Source organism: Astyanax mexicanus, chromosome 16 (genome assembly GCF_023375975.1).
Source record: "Astyanax mexicanus isolate ESR-SI-001 chromosome 16, AstMex3_surface, whole genome shotgun sequence".
NCBI lineage: Eukaryota > Metazoa > Chordata > Actinopteri > Characiformes > Acestrorhamphidae > Astyanax > Astyanax mexicanus.
The window spans coordinates 18,644,439-18,661,738 of record NC_064423.1 but is presented as its reverse complement, the minus strand read 5'-3'; the positions used below and the strand labels follow the sequence as shown (position 1 = coordinate 18,661,738).

The window sequence follows — 17,300 nt, the reverse complement described above, 5'->3', positions numbered from 1 at the left end:
CCTCCACATAAATTTATTCATTATATATATTCTTTTATTCTGTACTTTAACCAAATGTGAATTGTTTGAACACTGTATTATCTAACACATGCCTATGGACAGAATTCACACATTTATACATACAGAGCTTATGTATGTAGTAGTCTGTGCAATGTCCTAAAGCATCAGACATGTTTCCAGTGATTTTTTAATAACGGTATGATAAGTCTGTTAACTCTCTTTAAACATGGGTGGGAGGGAAAAAAGCTCAAGAAGCAAAAAGTATTTTATACAACAAAACCAATGGCATTTATTTGTAAATACATAAAAGGCCCATACTACAGGAGCTTAGGCCATACTTCTGAAGTAGACATTGCATGACATACAAACACAAGGTGCGTGATGTCAAAGCTATTACGTGTACTGAATGAACAACATGCATATTATGGAGAAAAAGGATTAAACATTTACAAGACATCATAAATCTCAACAAATTGTCTTGCATATTAATGCATGTTAGATAAAACGTTTAATAGATCTACAGATGGTGTTCATTAGTTACTCTTCTCTTACTGAGCCAGCGTCAAATAATGGCTAAAAATGTTATTTACAGAGATGTAATGGGACTACACTACTAAAAGTGTATAGATATGAATTCTTATCACTAAACTGAAATTCTCCATTGCCAAAGCACAAAACAAAAAACAAAAAAAACACGCACACTCTGTACGGGGCGACAACCAATTCCACTGTATGGAAGACAAACTGCCTTGACACTTCATTTAGCAAGGACAAGGCTCTTCAAAACTGAAAGAAAACAGAAGAACAAAGGAAATCTCCATCATTTTCAGTAATTTGCTACAGCAGAAGAGTAAACCATAAAAAGAAACAAGTTGTTTAAATGCAAAAGGCTTTAATATATAAAAAAATCTGAACAAAAAAAAAGGAATACAGCAAAATAGCCTTAAATGCCTCCAATTTCTTTGGTCCTTTTTAAACTCAAATAACTTTAAATAGATTCTTTGCAGAAAACATGGGTGGTGTAGTGGGTATTTACAGAGATTATATTTTGCACATTTCTGTATTTTACTGCAAAACAAAATCTGCAATATCCATTAAGTGAAAAAAGATGAAACTGTTTAAAGCTACTCATTTTTTTTAGACTGAAAACAGCAAAACTGATTAGACAAAAAAGGAACCATAGAGATTGAAATTCATTGTGCAGAACTTGACAATATCCAAACAACCATTAGTGAAAAAAACACCCATGAAAAAGAAGGGGAGGGGAGAGAAAAAAAACAACTGGGAACTCACAATGTAACTAATAGTAAAGAGCAATGGCAGCTTTTACTCTCTGGGGTTAATAAAATAAAACTTCCTATATTGTATCTATTCTTGGTCTTTGAAGCTTTTTAGTATAATTAAATTAAACAACAATTATACTTGTACAGGTCAGAAAATCCAATGGATGGTTGTAGCGTTTGTTTTCACAATATTCTGTATATTGTGATGAACACTAATATTATAATATTTAAAAAATAATTTAAGCTTATTTTTCAGTCAATTGGATTGTTGTTTATTCCTAGAGCAAGTTAAACACTATGTACAGATTTACTTAAAGATCAAAAACACAAGTACTTTCATGAAGACACTGTCACTTGCAGAAGTGGACGAGGGGAGGGGAACAAAAAATATATATATCGAAAAACAACAGAATCAATATGTAAGTTCTTAGAACCCAAAAGTAATACTTTTGTCCTTTTACTTGTGAGACTTGCTGGTTTTGAACGACACTTGTAGGATCTTGTCCCCAAGGCGGTAACCGTTGAGACTTGCGATGGCCATGGCTGCCTCTTCGTAGTTGGTCATTGTAACAAACCCGAACCCTTTGCATTTGTTGGTGTTGAAGTCGCGAATGACTTTCACGTTGGTGACGGCTCCAAATGGACCGAACATCTGCCACAGAATGCCCTCATCTGCATCCTGACCCAGGTTGTAGACGAAAATGCACCAGCCAGAGGTGGAGTTCCCGGGTGAACTCATGCTAGACATGCCACTCATGTGGTCTACACTCATTGGTGAAAACCTAGACAAAATATGGTCGTTAATATAGCGAGGGGAGAGGAAATTTCCCCCACAATATCCACACAGAGCTGCACAACATGCCTAGCAAAAGAGTACAAATGCATTCTGAACAGAGTGAACTCACCGGAACCTCTGGGCTTGGTGATGAACAGGGCCTCCAAAGCGCCGAGACTGTGTATGGTAGAGTTGGGACAGCAGCTGGGAGTTCTTTGCTTGATTGGGGTTAGCTGCAAACTTGACTGTGATTGGTTCAGAAGCTCCAGAAGGTTTCTGACCATTAAGACCTTTGATGGCATCTTCTGCTTCAGCCCTCTTATCAAACCGGATGAAGGCAACTCCACGTGACAAGCCTGAGATGGGTAGAAACTTTAAAAGCCAGAAACGCAAATATATACACTAAGCACAAATTTGAACAAGGCGTTCATGTTTACCTGAGGCCTGATCAACCAGCACCCGAGAGTTTATGATCCGTCCATAGCGGGTAAACATGTCTTCCACATCTTTCTGGGTCATGGTCTTGGGCAAACCACTAATGTAAAGATTGGCATCTTTGATTGTGTCAGAGCTCGGCCTTGCATAAGAAACCTGAAATGGAGAAATATTATTTAATAAACTTACATTTGAGATAAGTGCAGAAGAAAAAAAACCCTAAAATTTGCTTATATAAAGTGCAACAAAACCACAATTACAAAGAAATTAAAACTGATGTTACACAGCTCTGTTAGTTTTACAACACATTTAAGAAGAGAAAAAAAATCTACATTGTGTACACAAATGACAAAGCCCTACAGGCTAAATTTAAAAACAAACAAACAAAAAGGAAACTGTTCAAATGTAAAAAAGGGACAATTTTCACTTCAGAACAATCCCTTCAGCCCAAATGATCAAAATAAAAAAAGGTCAGGGATTGCTGTGCAGGGCTTTGGTTCGGCACAATGTCATACTCAAGCAAAATGATCACTCGGGCCTCCCTCACCCAAACAAACCTTCAGAACTAAACAAAAACAGTTCATGTAAGTGTAGGAGGCAAGACATCCATATTTACTTAAAGAAAGTCAAACTTCAGTATAATTCTGTACCGAAAATAAAACCATGCCAAAAGAACAGGGCTAGCCAATTGATAAAATCATATGGGTAAAAGCCTGACAACAAGAAAACACAGAAAAAAGAGAAACTGAAAGTAAACAAAAATATAGAAAAGAATAAAATCTCAAAATGGCATACCTCTAAACGCTCAGTTCTTACTGAGGAACACTGGGCAGTATTGGGATATTCCCTCCGCTGCCAAGCGACTACATGAACATGTTATATCTATCAGTTTACACATGGATACAAAAACACCTCTTTGCACGTTACCTTGATAGTTTTAGACTGTAGTCTCAGCCCATTGAGAGTACTGATTGCCCTTTCTGCATCACTAGTGTTAACATAGTTAACAAATCCGTACCCTAAACTGTGGCCTAGAGAAAAAAAAGGAAAAAAAACAACAAAATAAAAAAATAACAAACGTTTGTCCACATCCTGCAGACCAGATTAGTTTTCACAAACCAAAATAACAAACAAAAGTTACAATTTACAATGCAGTTTTCTGAAAAAAAAAAAGACATTTGTGAAATAAAACAGGCAATCAGAACATTTACTTTGCCGAAATAATGTTACAAACATCAAACGGTGTTCTACATAAAAATAAAAAGCAGTACAGCTTCTGTTTCCTTAAAAATAAACAAAAGAACATTAGTCAGATCTGTACATTATCAAGTCAAAACAAAACTACATGAATGTCATTCACCACAAAGTAAAATAATTTAGATTACATTTAACTTATTTTTTAACTACAGAGTAATGTGCATCTTTGTTAAAAGGATAAATAAATAAAAAATAAATAGCACTTAAAACATGAAAAATAATAATCTGCAATAATAAGGCTCACAACAGATCACATTGGACAGTTTTGCTTGAAATGCTCCCAGAAAACAAGCTTGGCTCACATTCAGCCAGTTAAAGAAAATAATGCTTTTAAATAAAAAACTTCAGAGTTAAAAGAAAAAATAAGCATTTATAAAATTAAACATAGTGTTTAAAAAAATAAAGACCATATTTTTTAAAGAGAAAAGTTAACACCAAACAGGAACACTTCAAGATTATTCTTAAAGGTTTGGTGCAGAAAATAAAAACCAGAGCAGAGAGGGCTGCATTTCATTAGTTAAACTGTGTGTGCAGAAGAGTTGGTGACTTGATTGTTTTGCAAGACTTACCTCCCATTTTATCCCGAATAAGTTTGGCAGACTCCACCTCGCCAATGCTGCTGAACAGACTACGCAGCTCCTCCTGCGTCATGTTCTGTGGCAGGTAATTGACAATCAAGTTTGTCTTGGCATCTTTTGCATCGTCCCCCATGTGGTCTTCGTAACCGTTGGGCATGTCGTAAGCGTCCTGTAAAAAGAAAGACAAAGGACAAATGTTACATGGAATCCCTCCGTCACTTAGGTCAGACTTACATAAGGTAGGATTCTTTACAGCGATTAGATCAGAAACTGTTATCTGTCCAAATCAAGTGTGATAATCCTCAATGCTCTTACCACCTTCATTGAGCTGGCACCCTTGCTATGCTGTGAGTCTCTGTCAATCCCTTGGCTCTGGACCTCACAGACCTACAGCACAAATGGAGAAATAATTAAAAAAAAAAAAAACTGTATGCACAATATTTAAAACTGCTTTATTACAACTGCTGTGGCTTTCTGTTGTCACTTTGTGGTTTTAATTCAAGGCAGTACTGTCAGTTCTTTATGTTGGGAGATAAGCAGGACCATTCATTTATTAAATTGTTAAATAGGGAAAATTACCAAAATCTGTGGTTTGGATGGCAGGATGGGGGGAACTATACAAAGCTACGTGAAAGAATGGGATGAGGTGTTTGTGGGAATCAAATCAGTGTATAAACTGAACTGGGACAATTGTGCACATATTTAAAAAAAGATTATTTTAGTTATCTTTCTTACCTTCAGGTATCTAATGTGTCCCCTTCTAACAGCCATGTAGATACCGGAAAGTAGCAAGTCTGAGGAACCAAATTAAGGAACAAATAAAAGATCATATTAAAACAGCTGAACACATTTAAACACAAGTACCTGAAAATGTAAGACTAAACATACAAGATTTTTATTTCAAAACGGCAAAAATACTAACAATATTAGTATTACATAAATGTCTGATAAACATACATATACATATATATATATATATATATATATATATATATATAAACGCAAAATGTAAATGTTCGTAAACTGGAAATCTGGCTTGAAATTGCAAAATTGAGGTTATCCAATGAGTTAATTTCCCTATGCCTATACCAGAACTAGGGCTGCACGACGTGGGAATTCGGGGCCAATGCCGATATAGACATGCAAAACGTACGAAGACACTAGACAGACCAGTATAACTTTAAACCTAAGTAATAAAAACTAAAAAATATATTATTTAAATGAATTAATTTTACCGATAGAATTTAAAATATCGTTCAACACAGACGGAAATACGGTAAAAAAATTTTGCTCTTTTTGGACAAATAGTAAAATATTGTAGGACTGGTAACAATTTTAAACAACAGTTGTATTAAATAATAATTGTATTAAAAATTCGGAAAATTATCTGAAACACAGAATCTGAACACCCTGTACAAAGAATACAGGGACCGGATAAGCCGAATGAATGAACAGCCGTAACCTGATACCGGTGTCGCTAACGCTAGCAATGTTCGCTAGCGTTAGCTAACACACTAACTAAACCAACCATAATAACCTACTAATAAAAATACATGAAATGTAACTTATATTTTAATAGAAGTAGCTGAAATAGAGATATTCATCAAAAAACGTTGGTCTAATGCTGGTTGTTAGGTTAGCGTCAGCTAGCGTTAGCTGCTTTTTCCCCCGGTGTTAGCTTAGCTTGAGTAACTTAGCCAGTTAGCTGCTAGCACTCTGCAGATGGCGCCGTTCACACGCTGCGCTTTTCAAAGACACAAAGGCGGCGGGTAACCCCAGCTAACAGTCCCTCAGTCCTCCAGCTGTACAGCAAATTAGACTATCTCCAGTTCTCCAACTTATTAAATGTAGTTTATATTATTCACAAAAGGCTCGTTATAAAATATTTTCAGTTTCTGGTAACTACCGCCTGTCTGTACGCGGTGAGTAGCTACAGTAACGTTACAGTACAGTAAAGAGGTCGGGCCTGCAGCGCTCTCAGTGAAGGCCGCAGCCTCACACAGCTTCCACCAACCTGAACACCGCAGTCTCTAACTAACCACACACATAAATAAAAAACACACAAATACACTGAAACAAATAAAATAAATACCTTAACTCCTTGTCGTTACAGAGATAGACACTGTACACGCTGCGCTTCACACCGGCTGAGAGACAGAGCTGGACTGAACTGCTTCACCCGCGCTGTAACAATGCAGCCGCTGATACCGGATGTGATCAGACGACCTGCCTCCTGCAGTAATGGCGCAGGAGGGGCGATACCCGCCTGTGTTTAATGGTGATGCAGTGTATCTTTCTTTCAGCTGAAATAATAAGAATATTTCCCCGGTTTCAGTATCGATTCGTTTGGAAACATTCTTCAAGATAAATAGAGCAAAAAAGTATATGATTTCTGCACTAAAATCTAGCTAATTTTAATCAGTAAAATACACTGGATAGTCTTTACATTCTCCTTTTTTTTACAGCAAACACAGTCCACAATATCAAATGCAAACATGTAGTGTATATCAGTATATGTAGTTTTTTATAAAATGATATACACTACACCCCAACACTTTGCGCTTCTTCTCTCCCAATTTGTCAATACCAACACATAGCTGACTGTTCTTTTCATCTCTTGAATGTAGCTACAGCTTTGGAAAAAAAAAAAATTAGAGACCACCCCAGTTTCCGAATCAATATTTCTGATTTGGATATGCTTCAATAAAATAAACTTTGTTGTTTTATCCTATAAACTACAAACAACATCTCTCCCAAATTCCAAATAAAAATATTGTCATTTAGAGCATTTATTTGCAGAAAATGAGAAATGGCTGGAATAACAACAAAGCAGATGCAGAGCTTTCAGACCTCAAATAATGCAAAATATTCATATTTATAAAGTTTTAAGAGTTCAGAAATCAATATTTGGTAGAATCACAGTTTTTATGCATCTTGGCATGTTCTTCTCCACCAGTCTTACATACTGCTTTTGGAGAATTTCATGCCACTCCTGGTGCACAAATTCAAGCAGTTCAGGTTGGTTTGATGGCTTGTTATCATTCATCTTCCTCTTGATTATATTCCAGAGGTTTTAAATTAGGTAAAATCAAAGAAACTTATCATTAGTAAGTGGCCTCTTATTTATTTATTTTTTTCAGAGCTATAGCACATGTTCATCTACATGTAGCCAGGTGGTGAATTGAGAATACACCTTTAAAATGTGTGTCTGTAACTTCAAGAAACACAATCAGAAGTGTTGTCACCCTGAGAGAGGAAAGGGAGGAGCTAAGAGCATGGTAGAGAAGGAGGCTCAAGCTGCAGTGAATGGTGGTGCTCCATTTTAGGATCCATCCAGAGCCATCCTAATGAAATAAGAGAAGCTGTTTGTCCAAGTTCTCTTGATGAAATGCTCAAATCTTGTTGAGTAAAGCTGAGTAAATCGAGGTGAGTTTAAAAACAAATATAAAAAGAGCTCTGTTAATGGTATTAAGGTGGTATTAATGTTATTTATCTATTTTCTGTAATTAGTGCCACTACCAAATACTGTGCTGTGTTCTAAGTTAGGGTTTTACAGTGTATTAATTTTATTTTTATTGTTTTAAATACAACTTTATCAGAATAAAATACCCGGAAAAAAACATATTTTGTCATTTGGTGTGCGTCCTTTCCCCGGTGACATACAGCTAACGTTAAATATTTTCTTACAGCAATTTTACAAAGCCTTTGTCTGTAATAAAGCAATTCTGGAATACATTGTTGTATTTACACACTTACACACAGCATATTTACACTTCCATTATAATCACTAGGAAAAGGACGAAGAAAACACATAACTCTGTAACTATTAAAAGTTTTTTTTTCTTTAGAGAAATTACAGATGAAGCCAGGGAACGGTGAGATTTCTTTTCCTACACATTCAAAAATGTTAGGAACCAATTTTCAAAAAAACAAAATAAAAAGTTAGCAGGATGTTCTTAAGAACATAATTTTGTTAGCTGGGAAAAATGTATTTTACCATGAGAATTCACATTTTTGTATATAAAACCTTGCCAATAAAAGTATTAAATATATGCATATATTATACATGCATGTGTTTATTTATCTGTCATGTTTCAATCCTGTGATTAACTTTTTATAAAATTATTTATAGCTGGATAGATTTTATCTTGTATTTTTTTTTTCATTTATATTGCACATCCTTAATTTTTAGTAATTAGGTATTGATAACTTTTTTCAATGAATGTCTTCAAGAAACTGATTCCAAAATAAAATAACATCAGGTGGTTATATCAAAGTTATAATTACAAATAAAAAAAAATCAGGTTAGATAAAACTGGGAGAAGGTATAATATTCAGGATGGAATAAGGGCTCCTAAATATCTGTCAGGATTAAGTGAAATATTAATTCCTAAGTTAAATATTCCTTTTTATATATGTTTCAGATATTTTTTGAACGACAACATAATAGAATATAGTATAATTTTAGGTTTCATAAATACAGGTAAAAAAAAATCTCATTGCATCAAATTAATCATTATATGAAGTTCTGTATTTTATTTATATCTTGGAATATGTTACAGGGTATATCCAATGATAAAAATACCCTTTATAACCATAAAGTTGGAGATTCATTCAGCTTCAGAAAACAAAACCTTTCAACTAAGTAAAAAAAATCTCTCTGTAACTAAAGATTTATCATTTTTAAACTGTACCATACTTTACTCATTTTTAACTTATTCTATAACAAATTCAAAATATGTAACTTTATTTTTGAAGATTTTGTGTGTGGTAAGTCACATGATGTTCATGGAAACAGTACAGAGACAGAGAACTTGATTTCTGAATGGAGCATTTCACGCTTAAGGACTGTGACTGACCGTGTTTACATATCAATGATTTTATTATGCAGAAATGGTGAAAATGATCTGTTAACTACAGCCAGATCTGTCTGGGTTTTTAGACCCACTAGTCTTTTAAGTTAGCTTCCAAAATCTGAGCCTTTTGTTGCTGATAAAAAAAAAAGATTTAAAGATTCCTTGTAGTTGTGTTGTAAAACCCTAACACAAGTGATTGCTTTTAATCGGTAACAGTAATTTGTCTGTAGGTGACAAATAAATTTGTCTGTAATTTGTCTCATGTAGAATTTTCTGCTACAATTCACAACCCAAAGAACTACTGAACTATGTTTAACAGTTGGAATAAGATTCTTATGGTTGATTGCAAAGCACAACACATAAATCTAGTCAGTTAGCAGTGTTCTTTACTGGTTCTCTACAAAAATCAGATCCAAAGTGGAGTTAATTAACTTTTTAGCAGCCATTGTATATGTGTATTATTTAGTTGTCAATGTTATATAACTTATATAATATGTAACTTTTACACAAAATGACAAAATATTTGTAAATTAAGGTGATGCTATAAAAAAAAATAAAAAGGGAGCAAAAGGGTGATAAATTGCATGATGTTTTTAGTGTAAACCATTGTAAAATTTGTTAATATTATTTATCAACCCATAATTTCTTTTAAATCCAATGGATTACCTGAAAGTTGCATGAAATGAGCATAAAATACATTTCAGCAAGCCAAAAAAATCCTGTATTTACTCTACCACAGAAACAACAAAGCTTTAAATTCACAATTTATTAATCATGAAAACACAGAACTCCTGATCAAACACAAATGGCACCTACATTGGCCTGTAGGCTATTTTTTGAAGACAGCATATCTAAGCGATGTATAGTATTGTAAAATAGTTATGTATCACACATAATCATATAGATGACTTTCAGTGGAGACTCATTGCCGTGCATGTCAGCAATATGTACAAAGCTCCTGTTTTGGCAACAGAACAGCATGGGATGGGGCGAATGAGTACATATCAAAGTGATTTTCTACGTTCTTACACTTTTACAGAGGCAGATAATCTCTGTTCACTGAAAACAGTCAGTCAGGCCTGTGTCCTGCCGTTACATCCAGTCGATTCCCACATACATGCACAGCCTAACTCCTTTATTCTCAAAATATTCATGGAGAGGTTGGAAGCCCCTGTTCAGAAAAGAGGTAGAAAGTGTGGTTGAGAGACGTGCGTCTGGAAAGAAAGCGATGTGCGTCTTCCCGTATGATATAAAGTCGATCACAACCTACAGCAAAAACATGGGTGTGGAACGCAGCCGAGCGTTCAGCATGATGAGGAGGAGAGAGCTCTTTATTTATAACATTCCACAGAGCTTCAGTACTGCATATGGAAATGGTTAGGATTAGATGCATCAAATGAAAAGGGATGTGTTGAGATCTATGTGGCGATACAGAATGACTTCACCTCTGTTCAATGTGTTATTTCCTTCAAAATGAAATTCCTGAGTTTGAATTGTGTCAGAGGCCTTGAGGGTCTTTTGGCAGAGGGCCTAAGGTTATCTATTACAAATCTGTCATCAATTTATAATTGTATAAATATATGTATTAAGACACATTCCCACTAGATAGAAGAAAACTGTATATGACTTTATAAGAATTTGCCATATGAAGGATTTTATTTAGCAACATCCATGTACAATCTCTAAAATGACAAATTTTACATACAAGTGAAGGAAAAAACTTTCTTAACTGTCAGTGGAAGTAAGTGTAGAAAGATTTTATTTTATTTAAATTTAATTTGCCCATTCTTTATGATATCATTATAAAGAATTAACTTTAACAAATTCAAATTTAAACACTGACATGCAAACAGTCATATAAATGTATCCTGAAATGGTACCTCAGTGTATGGCTTGAGAATGCCCACCACATTGGATGTCTGGAAGATTTCATTTATAAAGGTGTGCAGGCATTTCACATTTCCTGGATCTGCAGTGTCATGTAACTACTGGTAATACATCATAGAAGACATTACCAGCCAGAGTGGACAGTGCAGTGGGTGGTAATGATTGTGAGACATGATATTTTTTGGTTAAAATGATGACTTGCAATATTTTTTTGGTTAAAATGATGATTTGGACAAAATTCATATTATTTTTTTACATAAAAGGTAGAAATAACTTATAGACCTATATTACAAATAGTGACCTCTTACAGAGAGAAGTAAAAAAATTCCAAAGCAAGTCATTCATTTGACATAAATCAAGTTTTGAGACATTATACATTTATATACAGATAAATAGCAAACCTTTCGTATCATTAAGCAACAGGTTTGCCAGGAACAGAGCGAACAAAACACCTGTTTGTTTATCTACCTGGTGGGAATGGGCTTCCACAAGCCTGTGCATATTGGACTTTGTGGCTCCATTACACATTCAATAATGGCATATTTACAATTTATACACCTATAATTCTGACCCTTAATTAAATCAATTCAATATCTCTCATTGGTTTTGAGTTTATTTGCTCTTATAAAGGGTCTGGTCCCCCCAGGTCTTGCTCAGTTCAAACTCATAAAGCAGCCTATACCTTCGAGCACATCGCGCCTGTTTTACGCAAACTACATTCAGCACATTCTGAGTGACATGATCTGTGTTCACACAGCCCCATACGAGCAGAACAGCTGTGTATTCCAGATGTAGCATTTAAATGGCATGGAAACAGGAAAATAGGCCGTAGAGGGTAATGTAGTGTAAAGAGTAAGAATTCTGCCCTCTTGGTGGTATAAGAGTCCTTGTGTACGGGCCCTAATGCTACACTCTCCTACCTGTGTAACATCATTCAAATAAATGTAAGTTTAAATGTACAGCTCTGGAAAAAAATAAGAGACCACTTAAAAATTATGAGTTTCTTTGATTTTACCAAATTGAAAACCTCTTCAATATAATCAAGAGGATGATCACAAGCCATGAAACCAAACTAAATGGCTTGATTGTTTTGCACCAGGAGTGGCATAAAGTTATCCAAAAGCAGTGTGTAAGACTGGTGGAGGAGAACATGCCAAGATACATGAAAACTGTGATTAAAAACCAGGGTTATTACAAAAGATATTGATTTCTGAACTAGTATTCTTTGCATTATTTGAGGTCTGAAAGCTCTGCATCTTTTTTTGTTATTTCTGACATTTCTAATTTTCTGCAAATAAATGCTCTAAATGACTCTTTGCTTTCATATTTTTATTTGGAATTTGGAAGAAATGTTATCAGAGAAACTGATTCAGAAACAAAAGTGGTCTCTTATTTTTTCCAGTGCTGTAAGTCACTCTGGGAAAGATCATCAGCCAAATGCTGTAAATGTAAATAGCCCTTAGACCTGTTTTACAGCAAATTATTGTGAAACATTGTGTGACCAATTAATATGAACAAAAGGACATAATGACATAAAAGATTAAAATGCAACATTATTTAGCTATTTGTACCTTAAAATAATGTGAATCATTACTGCATAATGCTGCATAAAATTTGTGAGTATTATTTGTGCAAAATGTCCAGTAATATTATGTAAAATTATGTTGTAACTATCCATATTATTTTATATGAATGTACCCTGTCATTTTTACAGAAAAGCTGTAAGTCACACTAACACATACACAGAGATAGTATGTGTAAAACTGGCCTAATGACGGAAAGTATGGTATTCCTTATCGCCACATAGATAGTCTCCACTCAACTACTGGTTTGTGCATAAAAGCAGCGTTTCTCCTCAAAACATGTAACAATAAATGTTATAAATATGAATGGGGGGGAATAAGAAGGAATTCATATATTTATATGTCTATTTTAGAAGAGTATTTAAGTATTTAAAAGAGTATTTACAATTACAAACCTTAGGTCTTTGTAGCAATCATCGAAAAACAATACACAATATTTATTTCACGACCACATACTCCTTTCTACCTCTGCGCTAGATAGGAGAAAAATAAGTATGAGCCATACAGTCATACAAACTGTATGTTTGTTTGCATATGATAGTAAAAGTACAGAAACAGACTCTCATGTACATAAGCACTGGCATGCAAAGCAAAGGAACCAAATTTGGTGTTTTTAACTGCATTGGTAGCTTAGCGCTGAAGGGAAGTCTGTGAGCTTCTATAAGGATGTTTTCTTTTTTTAAATACATGTTCATAGTTTCAGGGGTTCATATCCAAAAGTTCTGTATTAAAATATCTGAAACAAAAACAAATCCCAGCGTCTGTTTTAGGCCTCCTCTGCCTTCTCTATTTTGTCTGTTTTCCTTCTACATTATCAGGATCTACCCACAGTTATTATCATGCAAACATGTGTTTTTGGATCATATGCATTCACTGACATTCTGCTGTGTTGTTTCCAGTCTCCACTCCAGCAACAAAGCCATTGCTGATGCTTTTGGGACTGGGTGGGGTGGTCAGGACGGGCGAAGGTCCACTTTTGCCCCCAGGATCCACAGAGTAGCTTTTTTTCGGCACCCTGGGCCGGACAACCGGGACCTTGGGCAGAACCGAGGTCTGTCTGGGACCATCAGCTATGAGGGGTGGCCGGGTGGGTTTTGGGACGGATGGCAGTGCGGTGGGTTTGGGGCTGTGGGAGGCGTGGCTGGGAGGACTTGGGGTTCGCTGTGGCTCTGTGTTTTTCTCTGCTTTGTCTGCACCCTCTTCCTCAGTGTCAGGTTTGCTTGATGCATCCATGGAGGCGTCTCTCTGTGGCCCACTGGGTTGAGAGGGCTTGTCTGAACTCGGCATCTCGCAGCTGTCTGTCCGCCGCTTCGAACCCTCGTGCATGCGGCTGGTAGCTACCACAGCCTTCATAGCAGCCTGTGGGAACAGAAGTCAAGGTTCAGGTTGAAATGTCAGACAAGACCTTAAAGGGCCCATCTTTAACATTTTATGTAATTTTATTTTAAATATTCGTAAAGTACACTAATATTTGGTTGATATTATGTACCAAAAACAACTTTACTTTTTTCACACTATTAAGGTCCTACTAAGACATAAGCCCTATCCGGACGGGATTAATTTCTCAGGAGGCCCTGGGGTCATTTTATTTTTTAAAGGGGGTCTTCTGTGATTTTATTCCTGTCCGGATCCACATGCCTGAGTTTCGTCACTTTGCATTTAACAAAATAGCTATTTGTCCACTGCACACGTTTCCATGGAGAGCGAGTGGAAATGGAGGAGCTACTAAACGCGATGTCACGTGATCAAGAAAATAAAAAACCTCTCCGGTCCTCCTGTTTTTTTTTATGCAATCTGGATGCAAGAGTTTTATCACTGAGAAGAAGTGTGAGATATTTTTCACAGACGTCCCCCTGAGAAACTAATCCCGTCCAGATAGGGCTATAGATGTTTTTAAAACAGGGTTTTTTTTTTGTGGTTTTGCGTCTTCACAAAAATGCTGTTTTTGGACAAAAATGCTGCTTTCAGGGTTGTCATGTGGATGAGGAAAACAGAGGTTTATAAAATGCTGACATCACAACGCATGTTTCTCGTTGAATCTCAAATACCTCCTTACTCCCTGTCTTGTGACATAAAACTACGATGTCCACATACAGACAGCAATAGATTTTGTATTTTGACATTATTGACATCATTATAAATATGAAAAGCTCTGTTTAGATTTTTAATTACACTTTGTGACCTGCATTTTTTTAACTACATAGGGAGCAGTATGTAATTTGAGACTAAACCTATGTTCTTCTTCATTTGTGATACTTATAATCCCTTATATCACTACATACAGGGCTAACATGCTAATGTGGAAATATTTAGAAAAACTGAGAGAGAGAAATGTCCATGGAAAAAAAAAGATATCTGGCACTTGTGCACAAGAGAAGCCAGAGCTTTATAAAATGCTGACATCAAAACGCATGCATGTTTCTGGCTAAATCTCAAATACCTCCTTTTTCCCTGATCAAGCTAATTTCAAGAAATTCCACACAAGCAGAGCCTCAGCTTACTTTAAGTTTGCGGCGAGCGTTGAATTCCTGCAGCTTCCTTTGTGTGGTGTCCATGTGGGAGAAGCGAGCTGCTTTGCCAAGAACCCATGGGTGCTCCAGTGCCTGCTGCACACTTAAACGCTTATGAGGGTCCAGCACAATCAGCTTACTGACCTGTGGGCATAAATGACACAAACACACAAAGTTTATTTGGTTCAGGGTGAGACAAAGAATCTGGGGAGGCAATGCCCCCCCTCAGCCCCCCTAGAGCCAGCCCCGGTGTCACATGACTGTATAGAAAATAGTTTTGATTACAAACTTAGTCAAGCTAGAGCTAGAGCTGGTAAAAACAGTAGTAATAGTAGTAGTATGGATTCCTTCACTTCACATTCACCAGTGTTTACCGGTAATTAAATGTAACACTGTTAGGGCTAGTTTCCCACACAGGGATTAAGCATAGTCCTGGACTGCACAGCATTTTGAATGGAGATTTTTTCTTAATTGAAAGAAAAAATATTCTTTACGACTAGGCTTAATCCCAGTCAATGAAACTGAGCCAAAATGTTTTAAGTGTAACACCAACAGTATTGATTGAACACAGGCAAATTTGATGTGTTGACCTTGAAAACGCTATTTAACTTGTGTGTAATTCAAACATGCAGTTTGCACAGCGCTGATAGGTGTAGTATAAGCTTCCATTGCTCATCTACATTCATCTCAGACTGCAAAAAGTCTGTTTCCTGTCTGCATCAAAGAGAAACTCTGTCTGAAGTGATAATGAGCACAAGAACTCACCAAATCCTTGGCATTGAGGGAAACCTCATCCCACCAGGGGGAGACAAACTCATAGTCACAGTTGAGGATGCGGCTGTACATGTACTGGTCCCCCCTTGGATCAAAAAATGGTTCAAACCCACACAGCCTGGGGGGAGGAGGCAGAAGAAAGGCAGATCTGAGAGCAAATGTCATTTCTGGAACTGGAGGAGAAAGGCTTTCCCACAAAGGATGAAAGCTGAATTACAGGCAGCACACAGGGGCAAGAAAAGCGATTAAACTGCTCTACCTAAAAACCCAGGGACAAAAGAGAGAGTGCACTGACAGAGTATGATGCAACATTTTAACCAGGGTTGTTTACATGTTTACTCACAATATGTACAGGATGACTCCCACGGACCACATGTCCACCTCCGGGCCGTAAGCGTTGCCTCTGAGAATTTCGGGAGCTGACAGAAGAAGAGGAGAGGAGGAAGAGGAAATACAACTGCTGTTCAGTTCAGACTGTCCTTCTGGATCTCCAGTACATCCAGTTTTACTGGGCTGTACTGTTCTGATTTGTAATTAGCACAAAACTTTTAAAAGGAACATGACGCATCAAGCTAATCATCTCAAATTCAAACTCACCACAGTAGCCAGGAGTGCCGCACACAGTCTTCATAGTCACTTGCTCATCTATTATCTTGGAGAGACCAAAGTCCGCTGGGAAGTTCAAGATAAAGTAGAATTTAGAATTGTGTCTGCGCCCATTTCTGATCTACATGCTAATGCAGTCAGTCTGCAGTATCCTATTTTTGACCATACTGTTTTTAATGATGAAGAATCCAAGATCATCCAACACATTACATATACCAGATTATTGTAGATTTTTCCAGAGTACCCCCTTTATGTAATTAAATTTTAGTGCATGAGAAAATATATAGTTTAGTACCACTTTTTAACATGTTAGAATGTGCATCATTTTGCTTACATTAATAAACTATGGCATGTCAGTACAGTCTGCTCAGGCTATAGCTGCACGATACTGGAAAAAAAAAAAACTAACATTGAAATATTATATTATGATACTGTGATTTTCAACAGATTTTCCAAAAAGTCAATGATCCAACTTGTAATGATATTAATAATGCCCTCTGCACAGTTTTGGTCATTTTTGTGTAAACAGCTGTTTATGTGGGGTGGACGATTTGGCATGTCAATTGGGATAAAACTGATAATTCTGTTTTTAAACAAATGAATAGATTAGAAATGAATCATGAAATATTAAAAGCTATGAAACAAATATTAAATATATTTAGCAGACAAAAATGCACATTATAACATTTTTCTATGATTTCAGTATACATTTATGGAAAAAAATTCTTTGATTTTATCAAATTGAAAACATGGTAA

The 17,300-nt window shown here is 36.1% G+C and overlaps 2 protein-coding genes across 4 annotated transcripts in view; both read right to left on the bottom strand.

The window, feature by feature from the left end:
* Nucleotides 1–262: 262 nt before the first annotated feature.
* Nucleotides 263–6,578, bottom strand: elavl1b (ELAV like RNA binding protein 1b). 3 transcript variants are annotated; one of them, XM_007240197.4, is made up of 9 exons: nucleotides 6,421–6,578; nucleotides 5,064–5,122; nucleotides 4,644–4,715; nucleotides 4,320–4,497; nucleotides 3,421–3,524; nucleotides 2,496–2,649; nucleotides 2,189–2,414; nucleotides 1,745–2,065; nucleotides 263–786 (listed from the first exon to the last, which is right to left on the bottom strand). In XM_007240197.4, exons 2-9 carry the CDS (start codon nucleotides 5,097–5,099, stop codon nucleotides 762–764), a joined length of 1,116 nt encoding a protein of 371 aa, XP_007240259.2. In that variant the 5' UTR covers nucleotides 5,100–5,122; nucleotides 6,421–6,578; the 3' UTR covers nucleotides 263–761. The 3 variants fall into 3 exon arrangements, with proteins under 3 accessions (XP_007240259.2, XP_007240260.2, XP_007240261.2); XM_007240198.4 differs by having other exon boundaries at nucleotides 263–2,065; XM_007240199.4 differs by having other exon boundaries at nucleotides 263–2,065; nucleotides 4,647–4,715.
* Nucleotides 6,579–9,931: 3,353 nt separating this feature from the next.
* The window catches only part of si:ch73-60h1.1 (calcium/calmodulin-dependent protein kinase type IV), a 34,007-nt gene continuing 26,638 nt past the window's right edge, over nucleotides 9,932–17,300 (bottom strand). The window contains exons 7-11 of the mRNA XM_007240196.4: nucleotides 16,536–16,610; nucleotides 16,282–16,357; nucleotides 15,930–16,056; nucleotides 15,156–15,308; nucleotides 9,932–14,013 (exon numbers count right to left, since the gene is read on the bottom strand). Coding sequence (XP_007240258.1) covers nucleotides 13,525–14,013; nucleotides 15,156–15,308; nucleotides 15,930–16,056; nucleotides 16,282–16,357; nucleotides 16,536–16,610 — 920 coding nt within the window. The 3' untranslated portion in view covers nucleotides 9,932–13,524. The remainder of the gene's footprint in view (nucleotides 14,014–15,155; nucleotides 15,309–15,929; nucleotides 16,057–16,281; nucleotides 16,358–16,535; nucleotides 16,611–17,300) is intronic.